This window comes from Rattus norvegicus, chromosome 8 (genome assembly GCF_021556685.1).
Source record: "Rattus norvegicus strain SHRSP/BbbUtx chromosome 8, alternate assembly SHRSP_T2T, whole genome shotgun sequence".
In the NCBI taxonomy this organism is placed as follows: Eukaryota; Metazoa; Chordata; class Mammalia; order Rodentia; family Muridae; genus Rattus; species Rattus norvegicus.
In genome coordinates, this window is record NC_141541.1 from 102,858,395 (window position 1) to 102,880,865 (window position 22,471).

Here is a 22,471-nt window from a genome sequence, read left to right on the forward strand (position 1 = left end):
CCTGTGGTACAGAATTCCTGAAGTGGGAGGAGCTATGAAAAACCTTCTGCTTTGGCCATTACTGTTCACTTTGGATTGGTTACACTGCAGTTTGGGTGGAAGAGAACAAACATACCTAGCATGTACTCCTGAAACAAAGGGCACAGGTGACTTGTAAAGTAAGCTGAGGCAAACAGATCTGGATGAAGCTGAGACACACTTGGTAACTCTGGAAGTTACTGTCATGGCCATGAACATCATGTAAATTCTCCGATGTACATTTGACATTTTCTAAGCTTTTCCCAGTTCTTAGTAATAAGAAAAACAAAGCAGGTACCTTATACTCAGCTCACATTCAACTGAGCCAATTTCCAAAAACTGTAACAAAAGTGAATTAACTAATTTTTTATTTGTTTTTTGCTCAAGAAAAACTTGCAGAGTTGAAGACAGAGTTAGCAAAATATGGTTCTTAAAGTATTCTTTATTAAGATCATTAAAAGTTGCAGAAACAACTTTATATTATAAAGGCACAGGGAGACAGTTCTGATAAAATATTCAAATTAAACAGTAACATACAGTACAAAAGACAATTTAAATGCACATACAAACCCCAAATGTTTGATTCAAAAATATTTCACTGCGTCTATTAATGGGCAATGATTAAAAATATAGACTGCTGCTGTATAATAAATATCTGAGTGTGAGCATCTGGATAGCAAAGAGAACAAAATACTTATTGCTTTTCACATACATATTTTTCCCTGTAATTTTAAATTCCTAATTCTTTTACTAGCTTCTCAAACATCTCCAAAGATAAAAGAAATTCCACATAGTCTCTCATGGTAGTCATACCTGAAGTAGCCATCACTGCCTGGAGAGCCTTACTTCTTGCTCTGTAATCACAACCACAGTCACTCACCAAAAAATATGATGTTTGTGGAACCACAGACAGCTCTCCTGTGAGTTCCAGCGTCCATGTTACGAATAGGTGGAAAATCTAAGGGTGTCCTGTTTTGAAATTCTATACTTTAGTATAGCTCTAAGGAAGCAAATGGGTATTATTGTTGAATGATTTTTTTTCCTATGCCCTTTAAAGGATTTTTTGAGTTTGTAAAAAGTAAGCTTAGCAAGTTCGTCAATGTTTCATTGAGAGCTATGCAATATACTGATGTGTAAGAAGAAACACAATGCAATCAGTTTTATAATAGAGAGCTCTTACCCTATGTCTTCCCATTTTTAAACTTGGATTCATTTTATTGCTGTCTTCCTCCACTTTGGATTAACAAACTAATTTAAGGTGGTACAAAGAGAATTTCCATCACAATAATCAAATAACATGAAAGAGGCATCCTAAATAATGGCATGTCAACTTAAGAAGTACCTATGCTGACACAGTTGACAGTTACTTGACCATGTCACGTTCAGATGGTTTATAGCAGCTACAAATGCACCTGGCATGGGGCTTGAGGATCAACACATATTTGCTAAATGAATGAAAAGGAAAACCTTGGCTTTGGTTGTGCATGTTTCAATCACTTTCTGATTTCAGTAAGTCAGCCCAGAACCCACTGCCCCAAACTTTACTGCAAACAAAAAAAAACAACTTCAAACAGAAAAATGTTACCTGTGCTAGTGAGAGCCAACTTTTTACAAAGAACAGCTTTTAAATAGACAAAACTTTTACACAGTATTTGTTAATTTTTCTACTCACATATTTAAATTTGATGTTCTGATATTTAGCAATTGGGTAAAGAAGATCACAATGGGCAGACAAGCTTTACAGTACAAGTTCCTAGTGTATCAGTAAGTAAAAGGTTCTGATGCCTAAGTAAATTCCAACAGTGATCACCATATTCATTTTGGAAAAACTACCAATGAATAAAAGAGTCGAAGGTCTTTAAGTTATACACGTTTTAAATATCAGCAGTAGCTCAACTGTCAGCATTAAAGGAACAGGTAGATCTTAATTTAAGAGTGACAGCTAAAATACTGAAGTGGGATAAGAAGGTGACCAATTCTATTTTCAGTCCTAACCATAGGAATGTGTCTTAATATTTCTTTGGCATGTGCATTACTATCTTGGACTAGTTAGCATTAAAAACATTGACTTTTATTGTTTCTTCAATCGAAGTGTAGACTGCTAGTGTATTATTCTTGAAGCCTTTTAGCAAAGGACACAGTGCCATTTTGTAGCATATGCTGAACGCCATGTTCAGTGTATACTTATAATTACTGGCATTGAGGGATTTAACTCTTAAATAACCTGAAATGATATTATCATGCAATGGTAAAGCATAGAAGGTCAGGGAGAGGTAAATTATTTACATGATGAAATACTAAGATCTCTGTAAAAACAGTAAACCTGGGAGTCCTGCCCTAACAGTTAAGTATGTACCGCATAGCACTGAATGAAAACTACTTATATTAAAATTTAAATGAATACCTATAGTAACCTGGTTGTGTAAAACTTTTAAAAAATGGGAAATGATTTTACACATCAGAAGGAAAATGTGGCCTATAAAACAGGCCAATCTAACTTGACATTCAAAGTAAATGCAAGAGATTCACAAAATCATGATAGAAATGCAATCTAAGTACCAAGTACCCTTTGATACACAAGCCATGTAACTATCAGACTCCTTTCCAATAGCTTAACAGTATCATCCACTCAGGTATGGGGAGGGGAAAAAGCGGTCAATGGTATCCCAATCTCCAAAGTGAAGAACAGACTTGCAGAAGCATCATGAGAAGTTTGATGGACAGTAATGTCTTATTTTGACGGGTGTTAATGTAAGATCTACCAGAAGTTCATCATCCTCTGATGCCATACTTCCACACTTTGTTTATTCTAGGCAGTTTTTTGGTGGTTTAGTTTTGCCAGTGCTATTTCAGCAAAGAAAAGGAAAAGATCACTGCTGACTACCTCACATTGTGACTTAACTGTGCTAGATAGCCTCGCAGTTCTTTTGCAGCCTGGAATCGGCCATAGCGCTTCTTGGGGTTGGTGCACTCATCCAGCAAGGCCTCCAGTCGGCCATCTTTGGCAATTTCACTTGGTGGATCATGAAGGAGTCCTCCAGAAGTGCCACGCCAGGTGGCATGTCTAGATAAGAGGTTTTGACAAACAGCATAGTAATTGTGGTCCACAGTGACACGAGCACAAAGGATTTCTTTCGAAAATGATAAGCAAGCCTCCTTGTCACAGTCATCAAACTTGCTCTCATACCATACATCCCAATTCTCAGGCTTATCTGTGAATGAAAAATCAGAAATGTTTATTTGAAAAACAATTTCCTGAGGTTCTCGAACAGAGTATCCCATTAATTAACAGACCTTTGTCCTGTACTTTTACATATAAAATACACATGGTAAAACTCAAGTGCTTTAATAATTCATAAAATCATCTTTTATTGGGATCTCAAGTTGAAGGGATCAAATAAGGCCCCATTTTTCAGGTTCATCCAGGATTTCCTCTAACACAGAGGATCATAAACCATCACCTAATGCTACAAGACTGGAAAGATCTAGATTTCTACCTGGAGTGTCAGGCAACTACATAAGAACACCTTATTTTAGATCTTAAAAGATAGTAAGTCATATGTAGCAGAGGATGGCCTTGTTGGGCCCAATGGGAGGAGAAGCCCTTGGTCCTGCCAAGCCTGGACACCCCCCCCCCCCAGTGTAGGGGAATGTCAGGGTGGGGAGGGAGAACACCCTCATAGAAGGGGGGGATGGGATGGGGGCTTATAGAAAGGAAATCGGGAAAGGGAATAATATTTGAAACGTAAATAAAAAATTCCAATAAAAAAAAAGAATTAAAAAAACAGGGAAAAAAAGATAGCAAGTCAAAAAGTTAAGAGAAAATAGTGTTGACTGTTGTGGCCCATAAGACAGTATCAGCAAAGAGATGCACACAGGGATGCTGGTCTGCCCCTCTGAGGAAACAGCACTATAGCTAGTGTGAGACACATACCAAGAAATAGGTACAAGTGGATCTGGGGGGGGGGGGGGGAGGAGGGGGGAGGAGGAGGGGGAGGGGGAGGAGGACGACGACGAGAACAACAAGAAGAACAAGCAGCAGCAGCAGCAAGTTGTAACTTGCATGTATGAGCACCTACTGCTCAGAAAGAAGGTAACTTTGGGTCAAAGCCGGGGGGGGGGGGGGGTCAGAGGTCACTGCAGGCCTGTGAGATGGCTTAGCAGGTACCGCTAAACCTGACGATTCACATGATGGAAGGTGACAAAATTGTCCCTAAGTTATCCTGTGGCTCCACACATACACCATGGCGTAACCACATTCACATACATACACCCACAAACACACAAATATAATTTTTTTAAAAGTTACCTCAGTAATTAAAGGTTTAGAAAGAAAAGCCAAATCAAAGAAATATTTGAAACAAAAATTATGACTAAGAGAGCAAAGTGTAAGGTTCTAACTGGATGGCAAGGCAGGAAATACTAACATAATAGAGTGGATGTTTTATAATATGAAACAGCTAGGACATTCAGGAGGGCTTGTCATATATGTGTTAAGAAAGAGTAAGCCCTCAGCAGGACTGTGATGACCACAGAAAATGCAGTGACCATACAGCTGCCTGCCAGCCGCATGGACCAGGCACCACAACTAGGAAATGCTTGAAGGTAACCTAAGAGTGCTCCTATCCCTTACGTCTGGGGTGAGATAAGCTAAGAAAGTAAGATTCTCACCAAGGAGCAACAATTCTTGGGTTTATTTGATAGAGAAAAGGTCTTATTGCAGCCCAGGCTGGCCTCTAATGCCATATGTATTCTAAACTGGCTTAAAACCTGTGATGCTCCTCTGTTACCTGCTTGAGCGTTGAGATTCGGTTGAGAACATGGTTTCCATAACATTTCTTTTTCTAGCCAAATTACTTCTAGAATATAGCTTACTTATCCTTCACACTTTGAAGTTCCTATAGTATTTGAATTTCAAAACATTTCCCACACTTAGCCTACCAATCATGCAGAGAGCTCACAAATAGACAGACAGCAAAGTCTGGATGAAGATATAAAATCACTAATGTTAAACTAAGTCAGATCTGCAGTGCTAGTCATCGCCCAAGTTAAAATAAGACAGAACCACCACAATGGGGACCCCAGAAGAAAACAGAACACCCCTTAAAGGCCCTGCAGAGAAATAAACCCTCCACAAGAGCAGTTCAGTTGATGACCTGTAACTGCATGAACTTCCTTTTGCAGTAAGTTAAACAAGGGGGTCTCGATGTTTCTATGCACAGCCTCCGTCTGCTCTCAAGAAAGGCTTCTACAACTCTGAATATATAGGGATATAAATCAAATATTTGACAATAAGAAACCATGAAACCATTTTGAAACAATTAGTTGATATATAGTTGCAATGTTTACTAAAGAAAAGAAAAACTCATACTGAGGAAATGAATGTGTGTTTATCTTTATGTAAGAATTAACCCTCAGCTGAGTACCTAATATTTTGCAAGACACAAAACAGCATCTTGTTCTTCAGCACTGGATACTCTTGAGTTTGCAGTAGTCAATGCTGAGAATGTTACTGTGGATAGGCACCTGCCAGAAACTGGGAGAATTGCCTTTAGAGCTAATCATTCTGTCCTAATACGAAACGAAAGTTGACTTTTTTTAAATAAAAACTTATCCAGCAACTAAAAGAGTAATTTTTAATATCAAATATCCCTACATAATACAATCTAAAAAACACTTATTTGATATTTACATGCCAAGGAATGATTGTAGGAAAATATCAAGTTTTCTATGGTCCAACATTTGTAGAGCTTATACAAACAGTTTGCAATCGATGAGGCCCAGCAGTCTGCAATCTGTGATCCAGGGAGCAGTGACTGATGATGTATGGGGTGGTGGTGAGCTCTGTGCTTTCGAGGCTGCAGAAGCTACATGACACAGCACAAGCAACCGCCAGCGTAAATACTCCACATTCGTTATTTACTTGAGTTTGAATTCATTTTTGCTAGTTGCACAATTAAGAATTCTTTGACTGCTACCAAATTTTTCTCCAACCCCCATATTTGGTTACGTAACCCCTTTTGATGTTGTGACCCAGTTTAATAAGCTGTGTCCCGAACTACAAAGCACAGTGTGGCAAAAGATATGCATGCATGTACACACACCTCCAGACTCCACACGCACAGGGATGAGTGGGCTGTACTCATTAAATACAGAGACTTTGCCAAATATAGAGAAAACTCTAGTTAGAAGTATAACAAATATTTGCTGACCCTGGCTGTACAAAATTTAAAAATAAGATACAAGTCTGTCATCTTAAGAAGACGATTAAGATTCTATTATAAATGTAACATTTAAAAATAGAAAATGTGCAAAAGATAAATCTGAAAATTATATACTTACTTTGTCTAATTAATCTTTTGTCGGCAACTAAAACATTTTCAGCATCCACAATGATTACCTTCCCATCTCTTGGACCAACTGCAAAATTGTCAAAGCTGACGTCCAGGAGGTAGAGTGCAAATTCAAAGTCATTGTTTGTAAGCTGCTCTGCTATTTCCATTAACTGCCAAGCAAGGTCAACTCTTTTCTCCCATGGTGCATTAAAATAACTCCACAGTTCTTCTCCAACGTAATTTACAGCCACCATTCTTCCACAAGCTCCGAGATACTTTGCAAATGGCCAACCTTCATCAGATGGAAAACTCTACGAAAGAATCATCTTAATATTATAATACAGTATAATAATATTATAATACAGATATAATAAGTGTCTCTCCCTAGTCTGACATCAGTGGGGATTCCTGCTTGGTACAGTTCACCAGTATAAACTCCACCTTCCTTCTCACTCATACCATTACATTACCACAGGCATGAAAGAATGGGAAAAACTTTGTACTTGAAATCTGTGACAAGTACTACTTTTCAATATCCCAGAAACAAATTTATCAACACAAGGTGAGAGATACTGTCTTTATTACCAATTCTAAAAACATTTATGCTTTTCTATCTTTTTGATTTCTACACATGCAAGCAATCAATGGTCTCCTTTGACTAGATAGTTCTGAAAAATACATTAACGAGTAATTATGTACCCAGTTAGGCACTGTGCTATGTGGGCAATGAGGATGAATTATAGAGGCTTTGTTTAGCTACAGGTTTTTATTTTAGAACAACAGACACTGAACAAATCCTATGGTGTTTGTAACTATACTAAAGTTTGTTCACTCCAAGAGGCCCTAACCAACCCAGAAGCACTCAAGACCATGCTGGGAAGGATTCTTGGCCCTTTAACAATATCCAGGTCTGGGAAAGAATACACTGGTCTCAGCACGGCCAACATTCTGAGCATCCATGACTTGGGTTAGGCTTGTTTCAACCTTTTCCCCCTGCTCCAGCCTCAAAATTAATTTTTTCACACTAGTGAGGTTTTCTAATGGGCTTTTCAAAAAGCAATGTCTTTATAACCATAAACAAGTCATTTTGAACTTAATTATCACCTAGATCTGCCCATGATCCCATGCTGAGATCCAATCAGGGCCCTGCGCACGTCAGGCTTTACAAATGAGCAACACCCCTGCCCATCAAAGATACTTTCTACCACTAGCATATGCTGTGACAAAAGTGAACACTGGAGAAAAACAAAAGATGGTTAGGAGTTAATTGTTAGTTTCATGTGTAAGGTTACAAGGCCAGAAGTTCGTGTCAGTCTTGTAATTCTTAGCTGAAAAAAAATTATGAAATGATACTTAAACCAGCATTAAAGGAGTGGAGGTAAACCAGGAAGACAGCAAATAGAACCTTAAAACCCTCCAGAGAACCAACTTCCATTGTCAAACTCTGAATAATCTACTTACACTTGAAGAGCAGAATCTTCCTTCTTTAAAAAACAAAACACAGCAAAAACTAAAAAACCAAAAAGCAATGCTACTTTTGCCTCGACTTTTAATTTAATTTAAAGCTTATTTTAAAGTCCTTGTGCTAGAAGAGAACATCTAGAACTGCTTCTACTAGAGCTACATCGACTTTGCACCTCCTTTAGTCTAGACATGCACAACAATCGTACTTGGCAGATACGACTTTTACTTATAAGTATTCTATGACAAAATACTAATTATATGAAAAGATATGGTGGATCTTAAATACAGTAAATTAATGGATTCACTCTGGGGCAGAGACAACAGCTACTTAGTCTTTAGAAATTATAGGCAAATGTGTTTTTAATCCTTAACAATATTTTTATTTCTCTTGGGCACTGAGAAAAGTGACAGGCGTTCGCTTGGATGAAACATGCAGTGCAGATACAAACCACACACTGCTTCAACTTTCCTCTCGATTTAAAATATCTCATGACCTTGACATTTCTGTTAGACAAATGGCTACAAACAGACTTGGCTATTTACAAGAAGTGTGAACATATAAAGATCCTGACGTAAAAAATGGAACACTGAAAGTTCAGTAAGTGTGTGGCATCACATTATTTTATCATGTAAGAAGACAGACAAAACCACCTCCATACAGCGTATTATTCACACGCCATATTGTAAAACAGACACAAGCATATCTTTGTGAAAATAAAATGGTCTTTGACAAGAGAGAAGGGATCCCTGCCAACATCTGCACATGTATAAATGCCTCCTTGTTTTTGGAGTCTTTCCAACTGGCAAACTACAGTCAAATGTACACTTCATTACCCATGCCCCTCATAGAGGAGGGTAAAATACATGAACAAACGTCATATTGAACAACTTTGATATTAGCATTGTGACTGCTCGTGACTTTTAACTGGCATCTTATGCCTCGTTTTAAGAGACAATTCTTTCACATAGCTTGCTACCTACTCTTTTGGAAGAGCTTTAATCACTTTAGTCACACCATTTGCTTATAAGACAGTATTATTTCATTGCATAATCAAAGAACTTTTCATTAATGAGAACTGAATTTTATTAAACATACTGTAGTACAATAAATAAATAAATAAATAAATAAATAAATAAATAAATAGCTCAGAGTTGGAAGCCAAGTTTAAAACAACCCTGGCTTACAACCAGAATACCATAGCCAACCAGAATTTGACAGACATTTTGAGTTCATTAGAGCTTAGATTTGTTAAATATAAAGTAATATTGAAAAATGGGTATTTTTTTTCTTATTGGCAAACTCCTACAAATATATACAGTAGCTGGAATTAAAAAGTTTATTATAGAGGCCTAGATGCCCTTACTTAGAACAAAAATCTGAAGACCAGATATTCAAACTATCTAAAACCAAAGAGTTTCATTTAATCTGAAATATGCAATTATTTTATTTAATTATTTACTATTTACAATCGAAAAATGTGCAAGTGCTTCCAAAACGAAGGTGAATTTTCAGACTCAGAACAGTACCAACAGCAGATGGAGCAGGGCCTCTCAACTTTTTATAAATGTTTGTAAATTATTGCATGTACAAAATATAGACTATCAATGTTATAAAAGTAAAGACTGCATAAAGGTACAGGACAGTTGTAAATCTACATATTTGCTTTTCCACTAATGAACTTTAAAAATTAAATTAGCGACAGCACAAAAACAACTCTGGAATATTAATGTAAACATAAGAATTATTTTTATAAAGGACATGGTGCAATGACAGAACACTTATACATTATGTGTGAGGCCCTGGAGATGACTGAGATCCACAAAGACAGAGATTAATTAAAATAGTTAATCTAAGCATGATTAACTGCTAGGATCTAAATATTATACATGCCTTCAATTTTAACTTGAAAAATAAAATGTTTTGGTCTTGAAGTATAAAACAAATTATCGCATCTGAGAATTTTGTTTATTCTTGGACAATAAAACCGTAAGTTCACAAAACTTAAGTGATGTCAGTAAGAGCACTAGGTGCCCAGACACTGTCTAAATGCCAGACATTTACCCAGGTCACCTTCTATTATACAAAAACAAAACAGGAGAAAAACAACCCATGGAGCCCACACATAAAGGTTATGGGAAAGACTGTAATGCAGATATGTAACACCTTCTGTAACATACAGTCTTCAACGGAATTCCTACACTAAAAGGAAAGTATTACACAGCACATTAGAATAACGGGTTTGAAATTATAAGGCAAGACAAAGATCTCAATCTCTACGTCTCAAGACCAGAACCCAGTTCTCCCCACTCCATACTCAGTCAAGCTACTTCTCTCATGTGCTACAACTTCTCGGGCGTTTGTTTTCACTAGGTCACCACACTTGGGCTGCTCTTAGCACATCCACTGTCAATCAGTCTACTGAACACTTACCATTGGCATTTAGAGAACATGGAGGGCGAATAGCCTACATTACTCTGGATCCTAACATCTGCTTGAGGAATGCTGCTCTGTGCTAACAGCACAGGTTATGTAGTTACCTTTATAAAATCAGAGAAAATTCTGAAACCATGGAATACTGGACTGAAAATTAATAGCAGTCTGCTTTGAATTTATCTTGACTACTGCAAAAGAACCATAGCTGGCCTGACTCTGCCTTTCATTACCCCTGGACTTTATGGTGATTAACACTGTGCTAATAAGTTAGACTTATAATACACAGAACCAACTCAACATATTTGAATCCTTTTTTCTTTCTGTTGAACACAGTGATTTTTTATTTTTGGTAGTAAGTGGTTACTGAAGCATTTGGAATTAGTTTTGTATGTGTTACTACTTTTTTAAGTTTTGCATTATTAGTACTTATGAACACATTATACATTTTTATAACACACTTTTTAGGATAATTTCTAACACACTTGTATAGCCCACTAGGAATTAAAAGCTCCTAAAGAACAGTGAATAGATTTAGTGGTCCTTGGTCATATTTAGAAGGTGTTATTCATAGATGTTTTCTATCAAGAAAGTAAGGGCATTTCTGGATGAATACGTAGATTTGGGGAAGCAGACCTTTAGAAAGTTTGTTAAATTCAGAGAGTACATAGGCCTTTCCCCTTTGGTTCTGGACCTGCCTAATGAAAACAATAATATAAATATCATTCCAGTTTTACAGAGGAAGGAAACAGATCTCAAAGGACTTACTATTTTCCTGTAAATGGCATAAGACTAACAGAATAAAATATAAAAAGTTACAAAGGCTGGTGCTCTACTGTCTTTTACTCCTACGTAACCAATATTAGTTTTATATACTAAAATTTAATTACTCAAATATTTGTCATAGAAGAATACTAGCTAGCATTCTTTTGAAAGGTATATAACTTCAATTCATGAGAAAATATCAAATAAACACAAGGGAAATGTGTTACCACTTAGGATTTTTTAAAGGAGATTCCTAATAAACTAACTTTAAAAAGTCTATCACTCACCAAAATATACAACCTAAAATGCCCATAGTTTTCTATAACTGGGATTCTGCGCACACAAAATTTAAATTTGAGAAAAGTACACAAAATTTAAACTTGAGAACATTTGAAGAAAGCAAATGTTACAAGGAGTGCCTGGATGTTTAAAGGTTTAATTTCAATCTTAGAATTATTTTAAAAGCCCAAATCTGAATGAAATCCCAGTGTGGCAATACATGTTGTAACAGCTGTTCATACAGATTAGTCAACTGTGCTGTGTTGGTGACAGACTAATGTGTTCACAGTTTTGTGAACTGTCTAGAGAGGGAATACAGTAAAGTTACTAGGAAGATTTAATAGTTACCTAATTTCTACTAGAATTTCTGTGAGATCTTAACTTCTTAATTTAAATTGGGAAGTAGCACCCAAAAATTTATCACAAATATAGCAGACACCTAAAACCTCAAGATATTTTAGGTCTCAGGATATGCCTCATTTATTATCATGAAATCATTTTCTGAATGTCATTTTCCAACTGCCTCAAATTCCAACATTAACCAATGCTTTGAAAATAACAAGGTTGTGTTAAGCGAACATCATGCCAAATGGCTGTAGGCAAAATAGAAAACCAATGTCACATACATTAACAAAACCTACCTAAATTAAATAGAAATAAGTCATCTTGTAGGACAGATTTTACACACACACACACACACACACACACACACACACACACACACACAGCCAAAACTCACTTGGCAAAGCTTTATGCAAAAATATACTAACCTCAACAGATCCTTTCTTATCTACTCTACAAACAGCAACTGTTACCCACATTTCTAACTTGAATGTGTAAGTACAAACATTTGTTACCAATTAAAAAAACCATTAAAAGAAATAAAGGCAAGCTCTTTAGGGCCTGATAACCTAAGAATGTGATCTTACTTTCTTCAGTCAACACAGTGCTGGCTTCCTTGGTTCCAAACACAACTCATCTTAAGGACAGTAAAGCATCTGCCAACAGCAGTGTCTTCCACCATTAAATAAATGCCAGGAACTATTTTACAGAGATTAATATTCTGATTGTCGAAACCCAAGTTCCCCCGCCCATTTCTTCTGTGTGCTTTCTTACAATAGAGTCTAACAGTAGACTCTTAAGATTTCTTTTACTTCTCTTTACATTTTAACCCAACAAGTCTTAGAAGTTACTTTCCTTAAATTCATTCTCCAAAACTACTTTTAATTCTCCACTGCTTTGAAATAAACTCTGAGCTCACCCAGCCTGAGTACCCTGTGTCTTATGCTCAACTAGCCTTCCCTATTCCCAGGCAAGAGGACTCTCACCTGAGCCCCTCCTGGATTTTTTTCCACCAGAGAGCTTCCCTGACCTCTTCATTGAATGTTAACATTCAAAACTGTCTTGTTCTCGTGTGCCACCCATTCTTAAAACTGAAGCTGTGCAAACTGTATCCTGAACTGTCACCTCTGCTATAACCCAAAGGTGGTATACAACGGTGGCTGGCAGCATCCAGCAATGGCATAGTAACTCTGACGTCACTTCTGTTTTACATCATTCAGCAATGTCATGTACTGGATAAAATTTACCAAGAAAAATAATTTGTTTTGTATTCATGATATTTATTCTACTCCATTTAACTCATATGTGACAAATGCCTAACCCCCTTTAAATGATTGTCCCCAGTAAACTAGAACCTGAAGTTAAGAGCTATGTAGATACGTTGGATACGTGTGTGTGTGTGTGTGTGTGTGTGTGTGTGTGTGTGTGTAAGACATAATCAGCACAATATACTAAAGGTAAATAATCTTTCAACTACTATAGTTGTCTGAAAATGAGAAAGCTTGCAAGAATACATTGTAACGATTTCATGTTTATAAATTACAGACATTTTACATATTCCTTGCATATGCTCCATCTCCTTTCATCTTTAAAGCAATCCTGACCAGTAAGCATTGACATCCTCATTCTGTAAATTAAACCTCAGGGCTGAGACACTTGGGTGATTTCCCCACATGTCATCGAATAAATTCATGTCATTGCAGAATATAAATGGGCACAATCACCTTTCTACCTCCAAACACGCAAAATCTCACCCCTTCAGTATTCTATCCCCTTTGCCCTCTCCCAACCCTCAAATGAGACATCTAATGTGTATAATAACTTTCATTGTAACTGGTGTGTGTGTGTGTATGTATGTGTGTGTATGCACCCAGAGTAGTCTCTCTAATCTTTTAGTGCAAATACCTTACAAGACAGTTTGCCAAATGAACAAACAAAATTCAATTATTTTGACTGCACATCTAATAAGCTCTTTAGTATTTCAGATAACTTCTTTACAACTTATAAATTGGATAAATAATTTTAATATATAATTTTACCTTTTTATTAATCATTTTATTCATTTACATTTCCAATGATATCCCCCTTCTCTGTTACCCCTCCACAACCTCCGCCCCACACCCCCACCCCCGCCTTTAAAACTTTCTAAAGACCAGGCTTGGTGACACATGCCTGAAGTCCTAGAACTTGGGAAGTAGGACAGGAAGATCAACAGTTCACGGCCAAACCTAAACTTTCCAGGGTTTATAATTAGGGTGGATAATTACCGCCACCTTTGACTCATTTCAAAATGGTTTCAAATTCACCACAGACGTAAGGAATGAAGTCTTTACATCCTCCAGGCCACTATTATTAGTTCACTATATAGAGGAATGGAAGGTACAGGAATAAAAGTCAGCAATCTGTGAAAACTCAGTAGCAGTCAATGACAGTAACAGGCCAGAGCAGCCACAAGGTTAAAAACAAAACAAAACAAAAAAACAAAAGCCAATCTTACAATCTTCTGAAAAACTGGCCACCCAAGACCAGAAAGTCCAGCACACAGGAAAAAGAACAATCAGCAGCAAAGACAAAAAGATCACTATTTCCAGCAACAAGGGTAAGGCAGACTAATCCCCCATGCAGTGGAAATATGAAGGCATGCCTCCTTACGGATGTCTGTTTCATTGGTTTTCCTAAATAAATAAATAAAAATGCCCCTTCATTTTCGGACCCGAGGTATACAAAACTGTTTCTGTTATGTTCATTTATATTTTCATGAGATTTAGTCAAGTGTCAAACATGTTAATGAAACCTCAAATGTAAGCACACACACACACACACACACACACACACATGCACACACACAGAGCGTAAGAACTGAAGATTGACAAGTGCTCTCCTCTGCCCTGCAGGGTGTGTGATCACAGCTACAGTCCTAGCACTGGAGGCTGAAGCAGGAAGACTGAACTGAGCACCAAAAGAAAACAAAGCACCGACCTGACCTCTCTGTGTGCGCAGGAATGCATTTATTAAACCCGCTGCCAGAGGGAGAACCTGAAGGAGCCACAGCCCTGCCTGCCTCAGACTTCCAAGGAGGCGAAAACATCCATTCTGGGAAGCACTGCTGAACAAGGTGCTTGCCTCTTATTTTTCTCCTCCTTAACAGGACTTTTGTTTTGAAATCTGAGTACATGTGTGTAAAGTTTAAATATAAGAAAAGCTTGAAAGATTGTTTGATCTGACCTCACATGCACACCCTAGCAGAGACCTAGCACCCCACTCCACTCCTCTTTTAGACAAGATCAATTAAATCTATCAGTTAGAGCTAAAGGACAGCAACAAAGAAAAACAATTGCTCAAATCAAGAATGAGAGCCCTCCCACCCCAAACAGGGCAGAATCAAAGGAACTAATTCAACAGACCTATTTGGGAGAAAAGAAAGTTATTCCATAAAAAGAATGTTTATCAACTTATCCCAACGTTTATCTTATCTCAGTGGTCATAATCCTTATTGTCTATTTCAAAAAGTTCTTTTTAGCAAGGCACCAAGAAGTACATCATCCTGAACTCGGGCTGCTACTGAGGCGAAAGCACTACTCAGCGCTCTCTGCAAACTTCCATTGGCTCTGCCACATCGGATGAGATCAGTCTAGCCGAGGTTCAGTTCACAGTCTGTCAGCAGCCACACTCTGTGTGTTTCCGGAAGCTGACCAAATGTCCTAGGTGATTACAGTCACCCTCTGTCCATATGCTAGCATTTATTCTGTTTACCATACGTCAAACCCCACCAAACGCCCTGTATATAATAATATTTTGCCTTTCACAAGTAAAAGGAAAGCTTAAAAGTCACAGCTTGAACAATGGTAATTGCATACTATAAAAACTAAGTCCTATTAAAGCCATGATACAGAAAATGTAAGGCAAATACAGTTTTACCAATATAATATAGTTAAACAAATTCTTGGCTCTCCCCCCACTAAAACAACCAAGGGCTTTCTTTTCTTCACTTGCCAAAGCTTCTGGGTCAGTCACAGATGGAGGCTGCGATTCGGGATCTCCAGACACTCCGCATCCTGACCTCACCCCTTTTCAAGAACAGGTAGTAACCACAGGCACCAGCAGAGACATTACCTTCCAATGTTCTACTTCCATTTCTAATGACCCAAGATTGTTATACACACACAAAACCCAACAAACCCCACTCCAGGTACTGCCCACCCCCCATGAGGGCCTGCTGGGCATAAGAATACGCCTGTTGCTGAGTAAAAATGTGGAGGAAGAAGGTTTCTGACACGATGAAGGTCCTGTCTATTGCAGAACAGCTCTCCTGGAAGCTTCATAACTGCTAAGACCATTAAGCAACAGAAGGGCCGCACTATCTTTCAGCATCACATTGGAACAAGACAGCACAGTTACAGGGAGAGTGTGTGTGTGTGTGTGTGTGTGTGTGTGTGTGTGTGTGTGGGGGGGGGGGGGGGGGTGTTTTACAGACCACACCTTCTACTTTGGTTCAGACCAAAACAAAGACTTTATCTTTTACTGTTTCTTACCATCTAAGGGCTAATGAGTTAAACTGATCCGTATTTTCATTTGTTTCACAAGTACCTTAAAAAGAGGGGATTTTTAAGTAATTGAGTAATTACTTAAAAGCATCATTACTCTGTTACTTTTGTGAAGAGCAGTTTGATAATGTACGTTCAAGGGTTTTTTTTTTTCCCCTAAAATTTTTAGACAATAGAAAATTTTAAAAAATCTAGTTTGTCATCATCCAGCTTCCAAAAATTCGTTAGGTGGCTCCCTCTCCTGGAAAGAAGTGAAAGGTGAGTTCAGCTCTGGTTCCTTACTTTAAAACTCTATGAAGCAAAAGTAAAGAAGCAAATGCTAGTGACCTTTCTATTAGTACCAAGACAGCTGGCTTTATAGAAACCGTGCCACCAAATGTTCAGTCTGCACGGCTAACGAGTAGTGCACAAGATCACCATATAAAAACAGTACTCTTCGTTACACATGCGGGTATGTTTTCAACTAGTTCTCAGTCACACTACACATACTCTCAAGTTCACTACCAAAGATCAAATGTTTCTATAAGGGAAGCAGCTACTCCAGGAGGATTTTAGGTTAAGCTCCACCTCCTCAGGTTAAAAAAAAAAAAAGCACTGTTGTACGGGTAGTAAAACTCCAAAGTGTGTGTTTAACAAACATGTGGCACGAAAGCTTCGGTACTACCCCTGGGAGCTGGGCGGTCTAAATTAAAGATGCAGTTTACGAATGCCACACTCTAGTAGACATTTTCTCACAGACATTTATTTATCCTGTACTCCATGTACTCATCCACCCAGAGCAATTTTGGCATTAGGTTTCAAATAAAGTGAGGAAAATGTAAAGTCACGAACACATTTGACTATCTCAATTGCAAAACAGGCTGAGAATGCCAAGCAAGGCAAGATACAAAAGCTCACAGTGAGAGACAGCTTTGCTGTGTGGACCCTGCATAACAAAGTTTCTCAAGTTCAGAAGCCTATGTTTTTAAAGAAGCAAACACAATGTTTAATCTTAATATTAGTTATTCCTAATACATCAATACCTAGAATCAATCCTATAAAAATTGTTCCATAAGTACTCAGTATTTTAAATGCAAAAACTGTATATACCTTAAGTTAGGTGCTAAATTTTGGACCCCCCCCCCAAGAGATTTTGACTTGGACTACAGTCAACTACACTGCTAAGTGCTGTCCAGGGACCAACCTAGCTGATATAAATACAGCTTGGAGGGGTGGGGGCTGGGAACTGGGGTCGTATTTAAGGACTCAACCTTTAGAGACTCACTAATCTAGAAACTAATGAATAAAATAATCCTCCAAGGTAGGCTGAACTGAATTTTACACTGATCAGAGATAAAACAGTATTTATTAAACAATCTGAACTTTAAAATTGACTCTTCACATACATCTTAACCGCAACTTTTAATTTTACTATGGCTCACATTAACTTCATCTGATCAAATATTCGTGCTAAGAATAGTTGGCTGAACTAATCAAGACTAGTTTCTCTTGACTAAAACGCAGAAAACTTGAAAGAAAAAGCAAGCCACAAATAGAGTACATTCCTATTCAAAGTTTAATGAACAACAGGAACAAGGGCCAAACCCTCTGGCCATTAGTGACATTCTTAGTGGAGAAAGGGCGTGAACTATACAAACAATTACTTGGGGTTAATTTAAAATCACTTTCCCTAGTACTTGACGTTTAAAACTGGTAACTTTTCTTGTAGCCAAGAGAGATCACACCCCTACTGGACAATCACTGCCCAAGGACACAGCACTTTAGCCGGAGGGGGGGGCGGAGGCGTGTAGAAACACTAATTACTCCAAAGATAAACCGAATTTTTCTCTTATCTTTTTTCCTGAGGCCATCAGTAAAAAGATTCCATTCTATGCTCCTAAAAGGTACATTTTCGGAATTAAGTCAAAAGAGAGCAAATAAATCTGTTGGGCTAGAGGCTAGGACCTTTATCCTTCGATCCTAGCTCTGACCTAAAAACACTTTAATTCCTTCCTTAACCGGATTACCATATGACTAGGGCAGGTCTCAGGATCAGGAATGCAAAGGTCCTGTCTTGGCCTTTAGCCTTCCCAGACCAAATCCAACACTTTTCCCCATTCCCTAGCTTCTAACTCCACGCAAAACACGAGTCACGAATTAGCTCCCTTCACTTACCACCACCCCACTCTCTGATCTCATCTTTCCTACCTGGTCCCAGAACTAGCTGACTTACAGGGAGTTGATCTAAGAAACAAAACAAAGACAGACTCTGGGAAGTTAGGCAAGCCCGGCGGGACAGCAAAGGAAGTGCGCCCGCGGTGCCCTAGACCTCGGAATGGGGAACAAGGGCTCGCGATCGCACTGGCACTGGCATCCAGACTGAGACAGGAGGGAGGGCGGAAGGGAACTCGCGAAGAGGCATTTTGGGAGAGTTGGGGACGCACTCCCTCTGGCGTTGAAGAGCCCCGCGCCCGCACCTACCTGTAGCACCAGCGGCTCGGGGTTGAAGGCCAGGGTGAGCAGCAGCTGCATGCGCTCCGAGTCCTTGAGGTTGCGCAGCAGGAAACTGCCCGAGTCCTTGGTCTCGGCGTAGCGGCGCACCAGGCGGTCCAGCAAGCGCTGCGAGGGGCAGTGCACCAGGTCTGACCAACCCTCCACCGCCTCCGGCGTGAGCAGCCGCACGTCGCCGTTGAGACGCGCGAACTCGGTGCGGGGCATGGCCTGGAGCAGGTCGCAGCGCGGCCGGCCGGTGGCCCGCTTGCAGATGCTCTGGTCGAGCTGCGCCAGCTCGCGCTGCGAACCCAGGCGCTTGAGCACCACGCGCCGGCGGCCGCCCTCGCGGGGCTCGCCGTACTGCGCGAAGTACACGTTCTTCACGTTGAGGAAGTCCAGCAGGCGCAGGCGGCCCCACGTCTCGAAGCCCACCTGGCCGTTGAGGAAACGGCGGCACCAGCTCGTGCCGAAGCACGCCGGGCACTTATTGAGCTGCAGGAAACGCCGGTCGGCGAGCTCGTTGCGCTGCCAAGAGGCGAGCAGCGACGGCGAGTGCAGCAGCATCAGCACCAACAGGCTGCCGAGCGCCGCCAGCTTCAGTGCACGGGACAGGCGGCCCAGCTTCAGGGGCACCAGGCGCCACATCCCGCCCGCGCGCGGCAGTGGCCGGGGCCGGGGCGGGCGAGCGCACCCCGGGCCGCCCCACGGCGCCGAGGCCCGCGGCGCAGACGGAGGGCGGCAGCGAAGAAGCCCGAGAACGGGCTGCGCCGGCCAAGCGCGGCGACTTCCCGATCGGCTGTCTCCACAACTCCGGGCGCCCTCCTCCGAGCTCCCCGCCCTCCGACTCCGCGGGCGCCGCCTCCTTGCCCGCCAAGTTATAGAGGCGCGGAGGGGGGGGAGGGAGCGCGGGACCCGCGGTCGCGCGCACGCGCACTCTCGCCCGGGACGCTTGAGCTGCGCCTGCTGGTCCCGGGCGAGCAGCGCGCGCGGGGGCGAGTGGGGAGTCCGGGCGCCTCTCACTCCAGAAGCTACGGTGTGAGGAGGGGGAGGAGAGGATGCGGCGGGCCCCACGCGCGGGCACGCCCGAGAGCGAGGGGCGGGGCCGGGGGCGGGGCGAGCGCGTCCCCGGGAAGCGTCAGCGCGAGCTCGCGGGGAAGGTGGGTGGAGGGTGGGTCCGGGAGGGCGGAGCCGACTGGCTCTGCCACCCCAGACCTTCAGTAACGGTTACTCTGGTGTGACTGTGGGGCTTCCCAGGCGCGCCGGGGGCCTTTGTGGAAAGGTCACCCGAAGGGAGAGGGCGGAGAGAAGTGCGTAGCGGGAGCAGAGCGGCCCATCCCGGGAGCGGGAGGAGGCGGGACCGAAGCCTGGGGGCGGGGCAGGAGTGGGGCCGGGCCCAGGTCCTGGGGGCGGGGCCGGGCCGCCTGCTCCAGGCCTTATATGGTGTGGCGCGCGCGTGTTCTTTTGACTGGCGGGACCTCCGGGTCGCGCGCTTTCTGCTGCGGTAGGGCCTGTGGGCCGACGGTGGGAAAGCGGTTAAGGGCCGGAATGCCTCTGCAGAGCTGGCGTTGTCTCTGCCAGAGGCGTTTGCAGTTTCGCTGAGTGAGCACTGGCAGGATGAGGTCCTTTCTCACCGGCGCCGCCCGTCGGGTCCCTGAGGAGCTTGGTTCCCCCTCGCTTCTCAGGCTGGGCCCAGGCCTGCCTTGCGGCCAGGACGCGTTGCTGTGGCGATGACCCTAGGGAGCCAGGCCGTCAGATGCTGCACCTGTGCTGTCTCGTTACCTCCTTCTGACACCAGACTGTGGAAATAACGTGGCCTAAAGCGCGTGGGTTTTAAGTTTTCGAAGGTCCGGGATCTTAAGCAGTAACTTCAGAATATGTTCTGTCAGAATACTTTTTAACTTTTAGCACTCGTGTGATCGTTGGCCTGATGGATAGCCAGTTCCTCTTACGCTGTTAAATATACTTTTACTGCGTTGATTTTAGAAGTCAAACAGGAAGTCACAGTAACGGGTATGTAGAGATAAACTACCGAAAAAAATGAGAGTTGTCTATGCTAGATTGTGACTCCCTTTCCCGAATTTTCTGTATAGTAGCATGAAGACTCATCCTCTGAAAGAATACTGGTAAGGTTAACGTTTTATGCTTTGTGATGTAGGAGTTTTAACTTTGGAAGAAATCTTCATCGTGGTGGTGATTTTTACAAGCTACTACAGAATACAAGTTTTAAGATGTTAGACTTCAAAGGCGTATACAAAGTGACTGGGAAATTTGGCAGATACAGAAGAGCATCTTGTGTTTCCTTTGGCAGGGATTTGGTTTAACTTGCCCATCAGACATCCCCCAAATCCATACAATAAGGTTCCGTAAGCAAAGGCTCAAATGAAGTCTACTCTGAAGTGTCTGGAGCTACGAGACTAGAGCTGTATGGTTCATTTGTGCTGCTGCTGCAGAGTTGTAAACTAAGCGAATAATTACTAACCTGTGTGTTGTCTTCAACACCCTGTCTACATCCTTCAGAGATTGCTTTAATGCTAGACAATGTGTGGCATCGCTTTAAAAACAAAATATTCTAATGGCATCATTTTATCAGTGTAAACAAACAAGGTTGTTTTACTCAATATAAGTTGTTTGAAGGGAGTCTTTGCTTAAAACTATATTTTGTTTAACAGCTCTGAATTTAGGGAGTCAATGACCTTTCTGCCTCAGTCTCCTAAGAGTGAGAATTTAGAGACATGACACATCATAGTCAATTGTCTGGAGTTTTTGCCATTAAAATTTCTAGATATTAAGATAGTCTTCAAGAATTTAATAACGTTTGCAAAAAAAAAAAAAAAGCTTTAGAGACACATGAAATAAACTCGGAGAGAGATTGGAAAAGATCAGTAAGTGTTAATGCACTTTTCCCCACTTTCCAGTAAACTACAGGATGCTTTTAGCTAATGGATCGTAAACTGCAAGCCAAAGTTCTTGATCATTATTTTAAACAAGAACGATGTAATTTCCAGTGTGACTGCCATTATTACAAATGTATCCAGTGCAATTAAAGACCACAGTGGTTTAAATATGTTTTTCATTTATGTATATACATGCACACACACACACACACACACACACACACACACGGGTGTTAGTTGGGTTGGGGTGGATGTCAGAGGTTGATTTGAGGAAATCAGTTTTCTCCCTCTGCAATGTGGCTATTAGGAATTCAGAGAGCCAGGCTTGGCTGCAAACACCATAACTTGCTGAGTCATCTCACCAGTCCAAGACCACAGTGCTTTGATACCAGTCATCTAATTTCAAAACTATTTACTATTCTGTGTACAGGCACGCCAGTGCATGTATATAAACCATGTGTATACGGGAACCCTGGAAGGTCAGAAGATTCATCAGTGCTCCCTGCAACTAAAGTTACAGAGCCTTATCGGAGCCACCATGTGGGTGCTTAGAACCAAGCCCTAGTCTTCTGCTAAGAATGAGGCTCAGCTTGGAGAGGGGTTCTGAAAGAACTGAGAGAGGGCGAAAACAAACTGGAAGTCAAATCGTGGGTCTAGACTGGTGGCCTATGCTCTACTGGAGACAGCTTTCCAGCCTGACAGTTCTCTCTCTCTCTCTCTCTCTCTCTCTCTCTCTCTCTCTCTCTCTCTCTCTCTCTCTGTGTGTGTGTGTGTGTGTGTGTGTGTTTTGTTTGAGACAGTTCTCTTTCTCTCTCTCTCTCTCTCTCTCTCTCTCTCTCTCTCTCTGTTTTGTTTGAGACAGTTCTCTAAGCAGTTCTCTCTTGCTATTCTAAAAACTCTCTGGATAGCTCATCTCTTGCACACTAT

The 22,471-nt window shown here is 41.0% G+C and overlaps 1 protein-coding gene across 1 annotated transcript; it reads right to left on the reverse strand.

Annotated features, from left to right (window-relative positions):
- Positions 1-371: 371 nt before the first annotated feature.
- Positions 372-19,498, reverse strand: Dipk2a (divergent protein kinase domain 2A). Its single transcript, NM_001134472.1, has 3 exons — positions 18,639-19,498; positions 6,361-6,664; positions 372-3,230 (listed from the first exon to the last, which is right to left on the reverse strand). Exons 1-3 carry the CDS (start codon positions 19,293-19,295, stop codon positions 2,899-2,901), a joined length of 1,293 nt encoding a protein of 430 aa, NP_001127944.1. The 5' UTR covers positions 19,296-19,498; the 3' UTR covers positions 372-2,898.
- Between the last annotated feature and the right edge of the window lie 2,973 nt (positions 19,499-22,471).

What these genes read in the sequence shown, in the direction of transcription:
- Dipk2a (NM_001134472.1), bottom strand. Translation starts at nt 19,295, where the DNA reads ATGTGGCGCCTGGTGCCCCTGAAGCTGGGCCGCCTGTCCCGTGCACTG. An exon ending in CCGAGCCGCTGGTGCTACAG is followed by an intron (nt 6,665 to 18,638) that starts GTAGGTGCGGGC and finishes ATTCTTTCGTAG; the next exon opens with AGTTTTCCATCTGATGAAGG. An exon ending in CAAAAGATTAATTAGACAAA is followed by an intron (nt 3,231 to 6,360) that starts GTAAGTATATAA and finishes TTTCATTCACAG; the next exon opens with ATAAGCCTGAGAATTGGGAT.